Source organism: Suricata suricatta, chromosome 1 (assembly GCF_006229205.1).
Source record: "Suricata suricatta isolate VVHF042 chromosome 1, meerkat_22Aug2017_6uvM2_HiC, whole genome shotgun sequence".
NCBI lineage: Eukaryota > Metazoa > Chordata > Mammalia > Carnivora > Herpestidae > Suricata > Suricata suricatta.
Genome location: NC_043700.1, coordinates 15,701,148 through 15,720,289, shown reverse-complemented (window position 1 = coordinate 15,720,289; position 19,142 = coordinate 15,701,148). Strand labels below are relative to the sequence as shown.

The following is a 19,142-nucleotide window of genomic DNA, read 5'->3' as shown; positions in this document are numbered from 1 at the left end:
GCCCAATGTATGTAAGAGTGTTTGCTAAACGGGTGGGGAGGAAGTCACATGACAGAACCAGTTTCTCCCTTGGACAGAAAGATGGAGTAAGGTTAGGGAGTTGCATGAGTGAAAAATGGCTAATATCACCCAGTATAATTAGCAACTAGTGACCAATTGATTGCCTTGTTACTTTAATATAGATTTACATATTTATAGGAAGAGAAGAAGTGCTTTAAATCTCCTTCTGTGATGTGAGAGTCGGCCTGACCGCTTGAACTGTAAAGTTAGAAGTTAAACTCTCTATTCAACTAGCTGTAACATAAATCTAGGTCATAGATTCTGGAGGGAATTTTACTGTGATTTCCATTTGAAACCCATAAAGTTACCATCGCTACCTGACTCCTTAAGTCTCAATCCCTCTGCCATGATCTCTGCAACATGGTTCCATCCTCGGCAGCGTCCCTGTAACCTCCCAACACCAAGTTCATGCCTCCCTCCCTTTCATCTTACAGCTCATTCTGCCATCTTCCTCCTCACTCAACAAAATCCTACCCATTTTTGAAAGGTCTGACCCTCTGCCACAGAACCTTTGGTTCAGGTCCATCTTTGATAGTCCCTTTCTTCATGAACTCTTCTTGTGTCATTTTCTACAACGTAGCTCACATCCTGTTGTGTCCCGTCATACTTGGCTCATGCGGCTGCTGCATGAATCCTAGTTTTCTAACAGGCTTATTGGTATATAATTTATATATCATAAAACTCACCTGCTTTAAGTATATGATTCTTAGTAAAAACTTACACAGTTGTGCAATCAATGACACAATCCATTTTTAGAACATTCTCATCACCCCAAAAAGATCTCTTTCACAACCTTTATTTACTCCCCATTCCTGTCCCTAGGTTCAGACAACCACTAATCTGCTTTCTGCCTCTATAGACTGCAAGAAATATTTTTTAAACTCTTGATGTGGAGCATCTTTACATTTTCTCATGGTCACCATCACTTACTGTGGAGCCCCCTTTACAATCACCTAAGGTGGACTAACATTTGAATAATTAAGACATTGTTAAATAAATGGCATTGAACCCTCCCCCCAACACATTGAGAGTATTCCCTTCGTATTACAATCAAAAAGGTGTCATTTTTTAGGTAAAATCCAAATACCTGGATTTGTTTTAAACTCAATGTTGACTCAGCTAGAATTTGTATTGAAAGTGAAAAATAGGAAGAAGGAGATCGGGTGAAAAGATAACAAAGTGGTACCCGGAGAGCTTTCCAACAAATCACTTCACCTGTGGAAATTAAATAGGTCAGACAGACACCCTTTTCTGCATTTCCCTTGTTTTGAACCCCAGGGATGAGGATCCTCCAGAGAACAATTATAGAAGACAGCTTGCAGAAGGTTCAGGAAGTTTCTTCCTGTGTGGATCAAATACACGTCAAGGCTTACACCTTTGATTAGCTTTACTTACATTCAATTAAAGGGTCATCCCTTGTGTATCTTCTTAAATATTAAGCAACTTTAAAAGATTACATTTGAACTCAGTTTAAATTGTGGCCATTTGATCAGCTATCTTATAAGAAAATAAGAGAATGAAAACAAAATTACTTCCTGCCCTGCTTCTCATAGACTGATGAAATATTAACTACTTAGAAATATTTTAATAACGTTGAGACTTTTGGTATGTAAATAACATACAAAGCATGTTAAGAAAAATAGTAGTTGTGGGTTTTATTTTGGCATCAATAACAGTTTAATTTAATCTTTATTTTATTTATTTCTTTTTATTTTTATTTTACAATGTCAAAATAAAATGAGATTATTTCATAGGCGGAAAGCACATCTTAACAAAAACGCTAGCAAGTGTCTCATGTGCAAGGGTGGTGTGTAGCATAGAAGTGAAAATGAGTCTTCCACACATTCACATTGTTGAGAGAATGTGAGAAAAGTGGGTGCTGCTTTTTCCAGGATTTCGTGGACTTAGCCCTGAGGATACTGTACTATTTTAATCAAAGTTCCACACTGTGACACTTCAAGTTCTCTCTAAATTTACTAAACAAGTGCTTCTAATATAGAAATTAACCCAGCTTTATAATTTCAACACTCTCTTTATGTGAATACCAGAACTATCTTTATAGTTATAAATATGCAACTATATATATATATACGATAGTTATATATATAACTATATATATACTATATCTATATAGTTATATGAAGCCTTTGCTTTAAAAAGCTATTCATGTCTATTTTCAATAATTAGATTCTTTCTGTTGTAAAACAAAAATAAAATTTAAAATAATAGTTTTTCTAGAGAAGGACTAATCTACACGTAGCATATTATTTTATGACATGATGCTTCATGTGACTGTACTATACCATGATCATCACCGCTAATTATATAGGATTATTTAAGATTTTGTTTAACACCGTAATTTTTAAGATCAAGAGTCAAAGGGCCCCAGTAGGACCAAATGATGTGACCAGGATCCTCTGTGACCAAGAGAAAACAATATTTTTTTCCCACAAAGCTAATCTACTAATTAGCCTTCAGGAAGCAAGCCATTCTATAATACTTTTTTGTTTCCTGTAATACTTTTAAGTAAGAAAATTGTTTCTTCTAACACCTAGAGCAGAAACCCAAATGTCAGGGAAATATAAGCACTGATTAAAATATTTATTTTAACTAAGTAATCAAAATGAATAACAAATGTTTTCTGACCATGAGTCTGTATATTAAAATGGAATTTAACACTTAACAAAATCAACATTGAAGTAGGCAACACTAAATTAAAAGCTTTCTAACTGAAAAAAATACTGTAATAAAGCATTTTAAAATTAGGGTATATATTTTACTCTTTTACAGTTGAAATAGCATTATACCTACTAAAACAATGACCTCTGGTTGTCCTATGCGTGCATCCAAAAACAAAACCTCCAAATATAATTATTGGAAAGCTTCACGTAATTCCAACGTTTTTTGAAATGAGGAATATTTTTAAACTTTCTTAAGTTGTTATAGACCTCGGTAACCAAGTACATTTTCCTTAATAGAAGAGATTCTTGTAAGTTTATTTTGGGTCTAATTAACTCAGTTGGCAATAAAAGTCCTGAAATAGGGAGATACAAAATATAGAATTGTGGTAATGCTAAGTATGAATGAACAGATATATATTATCTTCAAATAAAACTTAAATTTATTATGAAACTCTTTAAGTGGGGAAAGTTACTCCTTTGTTAACTTAGTCTTTAAATAAATTTAATGTACGGAATTTCTGGATCCAAGCGCTACTTGCAGTTTATGATGAAAGGCATTTACCCGTTCTTTCTGAACCGGCCAGTTCAAGATGCAGTGAGATTTAAACATCCCTCGTCGCAAACAGAGTGCGTGGTTCAGTTTATAATCTGGAATATCCTCAAGAAAGATCAATATAATGGAATCCAGATTTTGTTCAATAGCTTGCTGAACTGCCTGGTGCACCTTGAATCTAGTAAAAAAAAAAACAATTAAAGTAAGTTATATATCAGTATATGGTTTTTAACAACCAAAAGCTCGTATATCCCCCCTACATTTGTTTTTATCTGTCACTAATAATCAAGTTTTTAAAATTTATTTTTTAAATTCTTTGAGTTATCAATCATAATGTAAGTAATATTTGAAAGCCCAAGTGAAAAACAAGTACACACTGAAAATTTCACAATGTTGGGGCGCCTGGGTGGCTCAGTCTATTAAGCATCCGACTTCAGCTCAGGTCATGATCTCACGGTTCATGGGTTCAAGCCCCGCATCTAACTGTCAGCTCAGAGCCTGGAACCTGCTTTGGATTCTGTATCTCCCTCTCTCTCTCTCTCTCTCTCTCTCTCTCTCTCTCTCTGACCCTCCCCTGCTCCCGCTGTCTCTCTCTGTCTCTAAAAACTAAATTAAAAACATTAAAAAAATTTCATAATGTTCACCTACCTTTTACACACTGGATCTTTTAATAGATGCTGTGTTATAACAAAAATTGTTTTTCTGCTCCTTTTGATGCTGTTAACAATTGATTCAAGTTCAAGGACACCTGCCTCAAAGTCCCTTTCTTCAAGACAAAATCTGAGAGTTTGATCTTTTTCTTCCATCGGAGAGAAGTGTTCCCAGACCCAATCCCTATCTTTGTAGGCATGAATTATATATGCTGCATATTCAAACTGCTCTGGCTGGCTGTCTATTTCTTTGAAACCAAGAACTCGATGCACTGAAACATTCCAATAAAAAGATATTCTCCAGCCCTCAAAATGGATGAGCAGTACAGTAAAGATAAAAATCAAAAGGATACTGGTATTTATTATGAAAAAGAGTTCAAAGGGGGCACTGTCTTTGCAGGGTGATATATCAAAGAGCATCACTGGGAAACCACGATATTGAGGTGGAGTATTACAGAGGTAATGGCTGGATAGCTCTGAGATGTTGGTACGTGTACCATTAATCCAGTTAACAAACCAGGCAAGACTTTCACAGGTACAATCAAATGGATTAAACCTCATATCTAAATTACTCAGGTTCCTGAAGGCTGGCCCAAAAACATCCTTCTCAACTGACGTTATGAGATTCTTCTGAAGGTTCAATGACTTTAGAGATGCCTGATCATCAAAGACATAGAGCGGAAATACATTTAAATTATTCAATCCTAAATCAATACTCCTTAATTCCGATAAGCCCTTGAACACCTCTGCTGGGATCTCATCAAAGCCGTTAGACTCTAGGTTAAGAATGTGGAGGTGAGAAAGGCCCTTGAGAAAATAAACAGGACCACTAGGGTTGGCGCGTTTCCATAGCCGAGCTAAGTTGTTGTGCTGCAATTCCAGAACTTCTAGTTTCTCAAGACCTTCCAACAGTTGACCGTTTATGTTGGCTATGTTGTTGTTGCTTAGATCCAGAATGATCAAGTTCCGAAGAGGATGAAAAGGTGAAGGAGAAATGTCCACATTCCTAAGGGCCACTCTGCGGAGCATCAGGCGTTGGAGGCTTGGAACCAAGGCAAAAGAACTACCTGTCAGTTGTAGGTTTTTGTTGTAGGAAAGGTAGATTTCAATGATATTCCCTAGACCCCTCCATTCTTGGCCTGTGAGCTCTTGCCCAATTTCATTAAGGCCAAGGTCGAGTACCTGAAGGTGGCCCAAACAGGAAAAAGCACCACTCTCTATTTTTGAGATTTTGTTTTTGGTTAGGTTGAGTGTGACCAAAGGAGACTGCGCAAGTGACAAAAATGTTTCATTTGTTAAAGTCCGCAAGCTTGTGAAGGAGTTGGAGAGGCTTAAGTATTTCAGCTTTATCAGTCCTGTGAACATATTGCTTTTTATGCCCGCGAGGTTGTTGTCCCCCAGGTTAAGATATTCCAAACATTTCAGCCACTGAAAGGAAAAATCATCAATCTTGGGATGCAAAGTAAGTGAAGTGCTTTGTTTAGTGAAAGATCGTCTCAAATCCAGGTTCCGCACGTTGAGAAGCCCATAAAAGGAGTGAGAAAACAAGTGCTCTATATTATTATACTCCAGGAAGAAATATTTGAGGTGTGGGAGCCACACAAAGGAATCATTATCAATAACATTTAAGTTATTGTGGGAAAGATCGAGCATGGTGAGATTTGTGCGCTGCAGTCCAAGGAAAGTCCTATTGCTCGTTCTGTACAGCTGGGTGTTGCTCAGGGATAGATTCTGAATGCTTGTGTTTGACAGTTCCAAACAAAGGTTCTCTATGAGGCTGGGGTTCAGTTGAGCATTGTTCAGAGAGAGGCCAAATAATTTTCCAATTGCATGAAAACACCCTGGAGAGAACTAAAGGTGGGGAAAGAAAGAGGTTAATAACCAAAACACAGTGGAGTCTTCATGACTCTAGAAAAGCTCAAAGACGATTCTTGACTCCATCCCCTTCCCTCTTCATTGTCTTCTCTGGGTTTACTCTCCACCCCCTACTGCACAGCTCCTTGCTCTGTGCCTGTGACACCCACGGCAGTCCTCACCCTTCCTGGCCACTGCTTACTTCCTCCCTGGCATTCAGTGGTCTCCTTTTCGGGGACCTCCCAGTCTAGGTGAAGTCCCTTGGACTTTTACTTGATCACACTGAGTATAACTGTAATTAATAAACTCTTCGTAAAGTCACCACCAGGGCAGATCCCGTTTCTGTCTTGATGACCACTGCTCTCAGTGAACACGTGTGGAATGAATGGGTGAATTTTAATATGAAACAGTGACACACACTTTCCCTTCTGTAACGCTGAGTTCCAGACTTCCTCTTTGTCTTTCCAGCACGGGTTTTCTCAAGACTTTACTGCATGATGGTGCCTTCAGTTCCCTTCCGCTCTGCCCCCACTTCCTCACCAGAAGCCTTGTCGGCTGTGGGATTGATTCAGCCCCAGAAGAGGAGAACAGAAGGCAAGGAGAGAAGGAAACCAGAGGAGGTAGGAGTCAGTCTGCGGTGGTTAAACACCAGGAGAGTGAAGAGGCTGATTTCTACTGTGTCATTTGTGAGATGTTAGGGCTAATGGAAGAAAAGGCAAAAATGGGAAGAAAGTGTATTTTATTGTAAATAAAGTGGAATTGGACCACAAAGCAGGAAATTATTAAATTCATTATGGTGAACTTCCATTATAACATTATTTTGCGGTAATCAAAATTGAGTTTTTGAATAATTCTCGATGACATGGGGCATGTTCATGTTTTAGATGTCAAGACACACCATCGCCTATGGGAGGCGCTACAGCTCAGCTGTTAAGAGCATGGGCTCTGATCTAAGGCTGTCAGAAATAGCTGTATGTGAGGCTTGGACAAACTCCTCAACCCTTCTTCTTCTCAGTTTACCCCTGTGTAAAATGATGATATGAATAAACTGGTTACAGGAGTGCCTGCATGGCTCAGTCAGTTAAGTGTCCAACTATTGATTTTGGCTCAGGTCATGATCTCATGATTCTTGAGACTGAGCCCCATGTCTAGCTCTTTGCTGACAGTGTGGAGCCTGCTTGGGATTCTCTCTCTCTCTCTCTCTCTCTCTCTCTCTCTCTCTCTCCCCCTCTTTGCTTCTCCCTTACTCTGTCTCCCTCTCTCTCTGCCTCTCCCTTGCACTCTCTCCCTCTCTCAAATAAATAAACTTAAAAAAAAATAAGGCAGTTACAGGACCAGGTAAATATATATATTTAATAAATATATTTACATATAAATAAATATATAAATATTATAAATAAATTACAAATTTAAATTTATGAATATGTAAAATAAATTATATATATGCATATATATAAATTTATCATAGTGCCCAACACAGTGTATTTTGGATTTGTGCTCTGAATTTCAGTGGTTGTTGCTTTTTCTTACTATCACCTGGAGAAAAGCTGGAAATAAAAATACCCAATACTGGTTGTCTCTACACTGTGGGTATTTGGATATTTTTATCTTTCCTCTCATTATATACATATTTTGTAAGATTTTTTACAATAAATGTTCTAAACAAAAAAAATGTTGTTCAATAATTAGCATGAATATTACATAAAATGTTTGTTTGCTTGTTTATATTTTATCATCCCGGAACAAATACACAGTCAATTTTTATGTCTGAAAGTTAATACAGTTTTAAAAATCTAACTTAGTTTATGATTTCCAATATTATTCTCAGCCTGTAAAGGGCTAAAATACAAACATACCTGTATATGAAAGTAGTTAATGAACTGAATATCATGCATCTAAAGAGAAGGCTAGTTAGGTATATTCCAATATCAGATGATTTTCATAATAATCTAATGCTATGTATCATTATGGAACACTCACATGCCAGCTACTGTGCTAAATTCTTTACTGCAGACTATGAAGTAATGTTATTATTATGCTCATTTTACAACCAGGGACCTGGAGCACAGAGAACTTGAGTAATTTGCCTGATTACACAAGTATTAGGAGGGAAAGCCCAGATGGGGAGGAAGTAACCCAACCTTACAGCCTGTGCTCTTAACTATCATGCTATTTTAATTCTTTCATGGATTTTGTGCGAGAGATGGTACTGTTCCCATTTTTACAAGTGAGGAAACTAAGACCCAGCAAGGTTAAGTAGGTTCCCCAAGGTGAAAGTACTGGCCTGTAACTGGAACAGGGATTTTAACCCATTTCTGTTGGACAGCAGAGCTCAAGCCTCTAATTGCTACTGGTCTCTCATTTTGTGAGGAGGACATGACGGCCCTACGCAGTAGGTGGGAAGGTCTTCTGGAAGACAAGGCACACAGTACGGCCCCTTTCTCTAGGATCTTTAGACTTTCATCCACGTGACTCGGTTAGGAATTGCCCACACTTAAAGGTAGAACATGGAATAATTTTACCTCACTTCTTACCTCTTTAATTGGATTTGATGACAATTCTAATTTTTTCAAAGAAGAATTGCCAAGAAAATCCAGTTCTTCAGGTCTCAGGATGTTAATTTTGTTATTTGATAACAGGAGCTCTTGGAGATTTTCCAGTTGGAGCTGACTTCCTAATTTGGTGGATGACAAACCATTATGAGACAGATCTAATTTGATTAAATTCTGAGACAGAAAAAAGATGTATACAAGTTAGAGTCTGGCCACCAAAAATAGTTCATTCAAATGTATTTGATTCTTAGAAATAACAGCAAAAATGTCACCTCTCGATTATTCTATAGAAAACCGACAGTAGAAGTAACGAAAAACTTTTGTGGTGATCAAAAATACCATTGTTGCAAGGTTTGTTTCTCACTTCAAGAACCACTTTTTTAAGTTTATTTATGAAAGATAGAAACAGCATGAGTGGGGGAGAAGCAGAGAGAGAGGGGACACAGAATCTGAAGCAGGCTCCAGGCTCTGAGCTGTCAGCACAGAGCCTGACACGGGGCTTGAACCCACAAACTATGAGATCATGACCAGAGATGAGGTTGGATGCTTAACCAACTGAGCCACCTAAGTGCCCTAAGAATCATTTTTTCAAAAGAATGATTTTATTTCTCTCACCAATATAAAAAGATTTAAGAATATTTATTCACGATATAAGGAATATTCATAATAAGCATTTATTTATAATAAGCATATCTTTGTGATGTAAGGAATATTCATATGGCTTCCTAAACATACAATGTCATGCATCAGCCTTGAAATGAAACGGAAAAAGTAAAGAAGAAATATTTTCTTTAAAAGTATGTGTAGAACTTTGTTGTCCATGAAATCCTAAAATGATTTTTCCTTTGAGAAAGGTGGATAGTTATGTTAATTTTCCATCATGGCTAGTATAGAATATTCATCTTTGTTTGTTTTGTTAGTGCAGTGGGACATTTTATTATTGTGCTATTTTTAACAGGTAAACTTCCACTCAGGTGAAAGTTAAGGAAAAGCTGAAATTAGTGTAAAATCTTATGTAATGTGTATTAAAGAGAGTAAGACTTTTATTTATGTTTTAAACATAAAAGAACATTTTGCCAAAGATTATTCTAACCAGATTTTGAGGCCTCTATGTCCACATTTTGTCCACTTCAGAATCTAAAGAGGCACAATAATTTCAAATCACTAGCAATAAAATCACTTTATAAATGTTTCTAACCATATTAAGTTTACACATTATTCTTGGCATATGGGGTCACAGAATGCCAAATTTTGTATAGGTGCATATAATGAAGAAAACAAAGAGTTAAAAAAAGGGTTTTGGTTCATGAAAAGTACCCAATAATTGTCTCAGATGGAGAGACAATAACATACATTTTCACAGATTTGAAATTCAAGCAAAGTACTTGGGGGGAAAAGATGACAGTCATTAGTAAAGCAATAATATGAAGAATTTCTTAAATCAGAGTCAGTAATTTTTAGTTGAACAATTGGCTTTCCCATGTATCCATTTGTTAACTTTAAGTCAGAATTTGGACGTGTTGACTTTTTTCTCATTGCTTCAGGCACTGTTCAGCAGCACTGAGAGTTTATGTGTCGTGTTCCTAATGGGATATTCTCATTCTTCTCTGGTCATGACAGATCAGATTCTTCTAGGCTCTCTATCTCTTGTATCTAAGTTGTATTTTTAATGGGAGGGAGCAAGAGAGGCAGAGTTCTTTAAACTTAAGGCTGAAATTGAATTAAGATGTGATATTCTATTTTGAAAAGATTTCCAATCTTAAATGGCCATATTTGTATGCAGAGTTGCCCTTCTTCCTTTTTAGGTAGATCAGATTTCTTATTCTTGACCTTGATATTTCAATACAAAATTGAGAGATTCTTAAGTGACTTGAAAACTTAACAAGAGATAACATACTTTTAACTTCTTATACGGAGATGAACATTTTCATCTTACCTTCAGATTTTGAAAAGGATTATTTTCAATTTTCTGAATTGAATTGGACCTTAAGTGGAGTTCAGCCAAATTCATGCAGAAGTTAAAAGTTCGCTCTGAAAGGTGAGATAGTTCATTGTGTTCGAGGTTCAAAGTTTCCAACAGGGGGAGTTTTTGGCACAATTCTGGCTCCAGTTTTGAGATGGAGTTAAATCCTCCGTCCAAGACAGTAAGTTGGCTATATCTTGTGAAGTTGTCAGATGGTAATTTTCTGAGCTGATTATGGGAGAGATTCAACATTGTTATGTTTGCTGGGAGGTCATTGGGCACTTGAGTCAACTTCAGATGACTGCAGTCAGCTACTTCATGTCTAACAATACATTTGTTGGCAGAAGATGTACACAGCATCCAAAGGGGTAGGAGCCCCAAAAAGGAGTAGAGGTAAGGCAAACTCGGGCTCATGACTCTCTCCTCTGAAAGAACCATAACAAAGGAACAGACAACATTAATAACACAGGTTTTCATAGGCATTGGTATATTCCTTGTAAAATAGATAACCAAATGTGACGATGTGTCATCTTTTTATTCACAACTTGAATGATATACAAGTATGTATTATACTAGTTATACATCAGATGGAAATAATTCCAACAGCACAGAGAAGTAAAAACTGGAACACACAAACTCCCTCTTCACTCTTTACCTCCCCCCCATCTTCAGTGTGCCAAAGTAACCTCTGGACAATTTCTACTTTTAATTTTCATGGTCACCTCCACAAACCCAAACAACATGTTTGTGCTTATGCTTCTATTTCTTCAATACGACATAAAGTATTTTCTTCCCACTGTAAAGATAAGACTATTCCATCAGTCTCATCACAATTTTTCTTTAGTCACTTTTAATTTATTTTATTCAACATATTAATACATTGGTAATTTTCATGATTATAGCTAAAACTTGATTTTATTAATCAAACAGCTTGAGACATCCTCTCTTGACCCTCATGATGTGATACAGGAAATGTGCAGCCCCTGAATTTTCTACACATTCCTTCCATATTTACATCTCCTAAAACTACCAACTACAGCCCTGCTTGACATTGTCAATATATAAAATGTGAGCGTTTTATCCTAAAACTATGGTGAGTCCAACATACTTGGTCCACATAAATTCAGAAAATCTAAAGTCAATAAATATCTTTGCAATTTTATGATTATATAAATAAGTTTTCACTGCAAAATCAGGACAACTTAGAGAAACCTAGTGATGAGGAGAAAAAACCCTGACTTGTGCTCCTCATTGTTGGCTTTGTAACCTCTGGAAGTTAACTCATTTCTCAGGCCTTAGTTCCCTCATCTTATAAGTCTGGACAGAGTGGCTCTTCTATAGGTTGTTATGAGGATAAAATGAAATAAGCCTTATAGTATCTTAAACACAGCAACATTTAACGTTATTACTACTATTATTATTAATCAGTAAAATAATCCATGATTTATAAGTAGATAATTATAACTATTTTCTATTTTGTAAATGTTTTAGTTCATAAAGAAAATCTAAACACAAAAAAAGCCAATTATATCATGAGACAATCACAGCTAACCATTAAATAAGAAGGGGCCAAGCATGTAAGATCATTGAAATTCAAGGAAATCCATGATGGCTAGAAAGATTTGAGACGCCCCTTAGTGACCTCGCCTTGGGTTAGATGGAAAGCCACCACGCAGACTCTAGGGCTGTCTTCCCAGGCCGGGAATTCACTAGCATCTTCCCTGAACAACTACAAATGATCTTCATTTGAGGAGGCCCGATTCCTTTAAAACTGTTCTGTTTTCCAATTGCATTTTATTTATTTTTAAATGATTATTTATTTTATTTTAAGACAGAGAGAGGGAGAGAGAGAGTGCATGCATGTGCAGGAAGGGCAGACAGAGAGGGAGAGAGAAAAAATCCCAAGCAGGTTCTGCACTGTCAGCACAGAGCCTGATGCAGGGCTCAGTTTCACAACCCATGATATCATGAACTGAGCCCAAATCAAGAGTTGGATGCTTAATCAACTGAGCCATTCAGTTGCCCCTTCAATTTCATGTTAAGAATAAATAGAAAGTTCTGGGTTATGAGGCATCCATGGATCACCTTTTACCCTACTACTTGGTCTAAAGAATCAAAGTAATAAATCTAAGCATTTGCTAACATATTATTCACAAAATAGGCCTTTAAAAGTTTTAATGGGGTTGTAGGAGAGAAGATGGTGGAGTGGTAAGAGGCCTCTAGGCTTGCCTCATCCCTTGAACATACCTAGATAAACATCAAATCATTCTCAACACCCAAGCAGTCAATATAAGGGCAAGAGAATAAATTACACAACTAGAGGGAGAGAAGAGGCAAAATCGTAGAAGATAGGAGGTGTGATACGTGCCTTGGGAAGAAAAGGATTGTGGGTGCTATGGAAGGTAGGGAGGTCTGATTACAGAGAAAGGGGAGAGAGAGAGAGAGAGAGAGAGAGAGACAGAGAGAGAGAGACAGAGAGAGAGAGAGACAGAGAGAGAGAGAGAGAGACAGAGTGTAGCACACAGGGCATCACACAAGAAAAACACTTCTCCAAAACCATTGACTGGGAAAATAAGAGGGGTTGATTATTGTGAGTTTTTACAACCAGCAGAGCTCAAAGACTAGAGTTTTAGAGGTCAGTGCCATGGCATGTGTGGAGCCCATAGGTGCAAAAATGCTCTGTGGAAGGCGGAGGCTTGGGAGTGGACAGCATGATCTAAGGATCCCTTGGGACACATTGGGAGAGATATTTACCCCTTCTTGGGGTGCATCTGGGAGAGGCACTGTTGCCTTTTAGGGGACAAAAGAGCCAGTGGGCAACATTATGCTGCCTTGTTCCTTAGCAAAGGAACAGAGATGGACAACCTGAGGGAAGCTAACCTGGATTTCAGCTTTTTGCAGCACTTTACTTTAAGCTCTAAGCTCCTGGGTGTTGATACAGTTTCCCTTCTGGGACAAATCAGCACCAGCCCCAATGTGAAGGTGAGACTCTTACCCAGAGCAGAAGCATGAGTCTGCAAAACACTGGGTTCCTAAAGTTTGGAGTTTTGAAACTCAGCCTGACTACCTGCCCGAGATAAAACCCACTGGCTGGGTGGGCACACAGCCCAGTCACAGACAGAGTGAAGGCAGGGGCCTGAGGGATGCCGGGGACACAGGAAGGGAGATTGTTGGCTCTTCTGTGAAGGCTTCATGGACAGCAGCAGGCACAGACTCCCCTTCTCAGGGAGAGGGTTAGCATCAATTTTTCCCCTGCCAATCAGCACGGGAAATTATAGAAAACAATAAAGCTGAAAAGAAGACGGAAAGAAAGAAAAATATTGATCATGAATGTAAACTTAGGGAACTCAGTAACTCCACAAAATATAGTAACATTCATATCATAGGAGTCCCAGAAGAAAAGAGGGAAGGGGAGGGATAGAGAGTTTAAAGTTTATTTGAGCAAGTTATAGATGAAAACTTTCCTGATTTGGGGAAGAAAACAAACAGACACCCAAACCTAAAAGGGACAGAGAACTCCCATCAAAATCAACAAAAGCAGGCCAACACAAGGATGTACCATAGTAAAATTTGCAAAATACAGAGATTAAAAAAATACTAAAAGCAGCCTGGGAAAAGATAGTCCTAACCTAAAAGGGAAGACAAATAAGGATACCAGCAGACCTATCCACAGAAACCGGGCAGGCCAAAAGGAAATGGCATGGCATATTCAATGTTCTTAATGGGAAAAACATACAGCCATGACACTTTATCCAGGAAGGCTGTCATTCAGAATGGAAGGGGAGATAAAGAGTTTCCCAGATAAGTGGGCCATAGGGGAAAAGTCGCTCAAGCAGTGGGCAGTCAGCATTCCTTGACTTGTAATTCCATCACTTCAATCTTCATGAAGATTTCCTCAGGGCAGTGATTCTTTTTCAGCCCTCTGACTTCAGAAGGATGGCAGAGAAACCTCAAAAACAGATTTAACAGTAGAAGAAGTTGATACCAAGAAGCTTGAAGACTTAGGCACTGAACCTTTCATTAACATATTTAACACAGTTACCTGGAGCCTCTTCTTGATGTAAAGTCCATGTGAGGCACTTCTACCCTGGAGGCAAGATGGCGGAAAAATAGGGAACTCAGCCTTCCCGCCTTCATCTCTCAAACAAAGAAGGGCTGAAGCCAAAGGACACTGAATCGCAAGAGTCTAGGAGGAAAAGAGACAGAGTGCACTAAGAAGACAGCGTCATAGGGCTACGTCAAGAAACAAGTCAAAGTACACATGGTGGAGAATCCCAAAAATCACTATGAGTAGAGAAATAAAACAACCAAAGGCACAACAAGAGAGACCAAGAGACACCATTAAAAAAACACTTCCTGAATGGACAGGCCATGGACAGTCAATGACCCTCCTATAATACAGCAGAACTTGCAGGTGCAGAGTGCAAAACTAGTTTTCAAAACTTACAAGAGACAGAAAGCTAGCCAAAATAATGAAACAGAAGAACTCTCCTCTAAAGAAATTCCAGGAAGAAATGACAGCTAAAGAATTGCTCAAAACAGATATAAGCAACATAAATGACCAAGAATTTAGAACAATAGTCATAAAATTATTCACTGGCCTTGAAATGACCTTGCATAGAAGTCACCATCGCATTGCTACAATGATTATGGACCTTAAAAATAGTTGTGATGAATTAAAAAATGCTATCAATGAGGTGCATAATAAAGTGGAGGCAGCCACTGCTTGGATTGAAGAGGCAGAGAGGAGAATAGGTGACTTAGAAGACACAATTAAAGAAAAAGAAGAAGCTGAGAAAAAGAGAGAGAAATTGATCCAGAGCATGAAAGAAGAATTTGAGCTGAGTGATGAAATATAATGAAACAATATCCCTGGCATAGAAATTCCATAAGAAGAAAAAGAGAGAAAAAGGGGTTGCTGGGGTACTTGAACAAATTATAGCTAAGAACTTCCCCAATCGGGGGAAGGAAACAGACGCTGAAATCCAAGAGGCACATAGAACTCCCCTCAGATGTAACTTGAATCAACCTTCTGCACGGCATATCATAGTGAACCTGGCAAAATAGAAGGATAAAGAGAGAATTCTGAAATCATCTAGGTACAAAAGGGCCCTAACATACAAAGGGAGACCTATCTATGGAAACCTGGCATGCCAGAAAGGAATGGCAGGAAATCTTCAATGTGATGAACAGAAAAAAATATGCAGCCAAGAATCTTCTATCCAGCAAGCCTGTCATTCAGAATAGGGGGAGAGATAAAGGTTTTCCCAAATAAACAAAAAATGAAAAAATTCATCACCACTAAACCAGCCCTACAAGAAATCCTAAGGGGGACTCTATGAGGGAGATGTTGCAAGGAACACAAGGTACCAGAGACACCACAAGCATGAACCCTACAGAGAACACAGTGACTCTAAACCCATATTTTTCAATAATAACACTGAACGTAAATGGACTAAATGCTCCAATCAAAAGACATAGGGTATCAGAATGGATTTTAAAAAATCCATCTATTTGCTGTCTACAAGAGACTCATTTTAGACCTGAGGACACCTTCAGATTGAAAGTAAGATGGAGAAATATCTATCATGTGAATGGAAGTTAAAAAAAAAAAAAAAGCCAAAGTAGCCATACTTACATTAGACAAACTGGACTCTAAAGTAAAGACAGCAACAAGAGATGAAGAAGGACATTATATAATAATTACAGAGTCTATCCATCAGAAAGAGCTAACAATTATAAATTTCTATGCACCAAATTCAGAAGTACAAATATATAAAACAATCACAGAAACAATCTTATTGAGAAGAATGTACTAATTGTAGAGGACTTTAATACTCTACTTACAGCAATGGATAGATTAGCTAGACAGAAAATTATTAAAGAAACAATGGAACAGATGGAACAGATGGATTTGACAGCCATATTTAGAACTCTATATCCTGAGGCTATGGAATTCACTTTCGTCTCAAGTGCTCATGGCACATTCTCTAAGATAGACACATACTGGGTCATAAAGCAGCCCTCAATAAATACAAAAACATTAAGATCATACCATGTACACTTTCAGATCACAATGCTAAGAAACTTGAAATCAATCAGAGGAAAAGTCTGGAAACCCCCCAAAACAGGTTAAAGAACACCCTACTAAAGAACGAATGGGCCAATCAGACACCTAGAGAAGAAATTTAAAAATATAGGGAAACAAATGAAAATGAAAATACAACAATCCAAACTCTTTGGGATGCAGCAAAGGCAGTCCTAAGAGGAAAGTACATTACAATCCAGGCCTATTTCAAGAAACTAGAAAAAGCACAAATACAAAATCTAACAGAGCACCTATAGGAACTAGAAGCAGAGAAGCAAGAGCACCCCAAACCTAGCAGAAGAGAAATAATAAAGAGCAGGGCAGAAATAAACAATATAGAATCCAAAAAAACAATTGAACAGATCAACGAAACCAAGAGTTGGTTTTTTTGAAAAAATAAACAAAATTAAACTTCTAGCCAGGTTTCTCAAAAAGAAAAGAGAGAGTACCCAAATAGATAAAATCACGAATGAAAATGGATCTATTACCATCAAGCCCTCAGAAACACAAGCAATTATCATGGAATACTATAAAAAATTATATGCCAACAAACTGGACACCTAGAAGAAATGGACAAATTCCGAAAAACACATTCACTAGCAAAATTCAAACAGGAAGAGGTAGAAAATCAGAACAGATCCATAACCAGAAAAGAAATTGAATCAGTCATCAAAAATCTCCCAACTAGTAAGAGCCCTGGGCCAGATGGTTTCCCTGGGGAATTCTGCCAGACATTAAAAACAGAGTTAATACCCATTCTTCTTAAGCTTTTCCAAAACACAGAAATAGAAGGAAAATTTCCGGACTCATTTTATAAAGCCAGCATCACTTTGATTCTCAAACCAGACAGAGACCCAACAAAGAAAGAGAACTACAGGCCAATATTCTTGATGAATACAGATGCAAAAATCCTCAAGATACTTGTAAATCAAATTCAACAGTATATACATATAATTACCCACCATAATCAAGTGGGATTCATTTCTGGGTTACAGGGCTGGCTCAATATTCACAAATCAATCAATGTGACACATTACATGAACAAAAGAAAAGACAGAAACCATATAATCCCATCAAGAGATGCAGAAAAAGCATTTTACAAAATATAGCATCCTTTCTTAATAAAGACCCTTGAGAAAGTCAGGATAGAAGGAACTTACTCAAACATCATATAAGCCATTTATGAGAAGCCCACAGCTAATATCCTCAATGGGGAAAAACTGAGAGCTTTCTCCCTGAGATAAGGAATACGACAGGGATGTCCACACTCACCACTGTTGTTTAACATAGTGCTGGAAGTCCTGGCATCAGCAATCAGACAACAAAAGGAAATAAAATGCATCAGAATCGACAAAGATGAAATCAAGCTTTTAACTTTTTCTACATGGAAAACACGAAACACTCCACCAGAAGCCTACTAGAACTGATCCATGAATTCAGCAAAGTCACAGGGTACAAAATCAATGTACAGAAATCGGTTGCATTTTACATCGGAAGCAACAGAAAGAAATCAAGAAACTGATGCCATTCACAATTGCACAAAAAACCATAAAATACGTAGGAATAAACCTAACCAAAGATATAAAAGATCTGTATGATGAAAACTATAGAGAACTTATGAAAGAAATTCAGGAAGACACAAAGAAATGGAAAAATATTCCATGCTCATGGATCAGAAGGATAAACATTGTTAAAATGTCATTATTTGGAGGAGCCAAGATGGCGGAGAGGAAGGGAGCTCTGTAAACTTCGTCTGTCCCATCGATGGAACTGAGAAGGACATTGCTCTCATCTGCAAGAGCGGAAGGAGAAAATACGGACTCCAGAAGGAAGAGAACCTGAAGGATACCTGAGTGAGTGAGTGCGAACTGGGGAGATTGGAAAATGGGCCAGCCCGAGACGGGCAGGGGAGGTGGCAGCCCGAGCCCAACGCAGGGCAAGTGCGCAGAGCCCGAGAGACAAAGGGAAGAGACAGAGAGACTGAACACGCTCATAGTACTGTCTCTGGGGAAGAGGTAAAGAACGCTTAACTGCGCTTGGAGAGGGAAGCTCACTCCATAGATAACTGCCGGGTATCCTAAATCCCGAACCCAGGTGGCGTGCAAGGGAAGGAACAGCTTCCAGCCCGGTGCCATCTTGGCGAGGAGTTGGAGACCACTGCCCGTGGTGATAGGGGTGCTCACTTCGACCTCGGTTTTGGGAGTGGGAGCACGCACCTCATTTCCACGGCACATCTTGCCCCCAGCATTGGCCCCATGAAACCTGAATCCCGGGTGCCAACAGGGAAAAAATAGCCCCCACCTCTGTGTGATCGCGGCAGGGAATTGGCGGCGGTGGAGACCTGGGTGCACGCGCACAAGCTACAGGAGCTCCCAGCTCATTTCCAGCAGCTCCGGGCGCCGCCTCAGGCAACAGCTGCGCACTCATTCCTCCCCCAACGCTAACACGATCCCCGCTGGGGGTTGGGTCTGAGACGGTGCGCACATACTTCACCTCCTGCTGCTCATCTCGCCTCAGGCAGGGTCAGCCAAAATCCCAGCCTGAGCCAAGACAAACCAATTACTCCCTCTAAGAAGCCAGCAACCAAAACAAAAACACCATCTGTGGTAGCATAAAGAGTGCATGGACTGGAACTTTGAACCGAGGCAGGCTGGAAAATACAACTCTGCTCAACCACAGCAAAAGGAGATCGGACTCATTAGAGTGGCCTACAGTTCTTGTTCAGCAGAACTTGGTGTGCC

General features: G+C 38.6%; 1 protein-coding gene across 1 annotated transcript in view; it reads right to left on the bottom strand.

Annotated features, from left to right (window-relative positions):
* Positions 1–1,736: 1,736 nt before the first annotated feature.
* Positions 1,737–19,142, bottom strand: part of TLR3 (toll like receptor 3) — a 31,510-nt gene continuing 14,104 nt past the window's right edge. Inside the window, exons 2-5 of the mRNA XM_029927399.1 lie at positions 10,287–10,738; positions 8,333–8,524; positions 3,943–5,795; positions 1,737–3,472 (exon numbers count right to left, since the gene is read on the bottom strand). Coding sequence (XP_029783259.1) covers positions 3,244–3,472; positions 3,943–5,795; positions 8,333–8,524; positions 10,287–10,727 — 2,715 coding nt within the window. The 5' untranslated portion in view covers positions 10,728–10,738 and the 3' untranslated portion in view covers positions 1,737–3,243. The remainder of the gene's footprint in view (positions 3,473–3,942; positions 5,796–8,332; positions 8,525–10,286; positions 10,739–19,142) is intronic.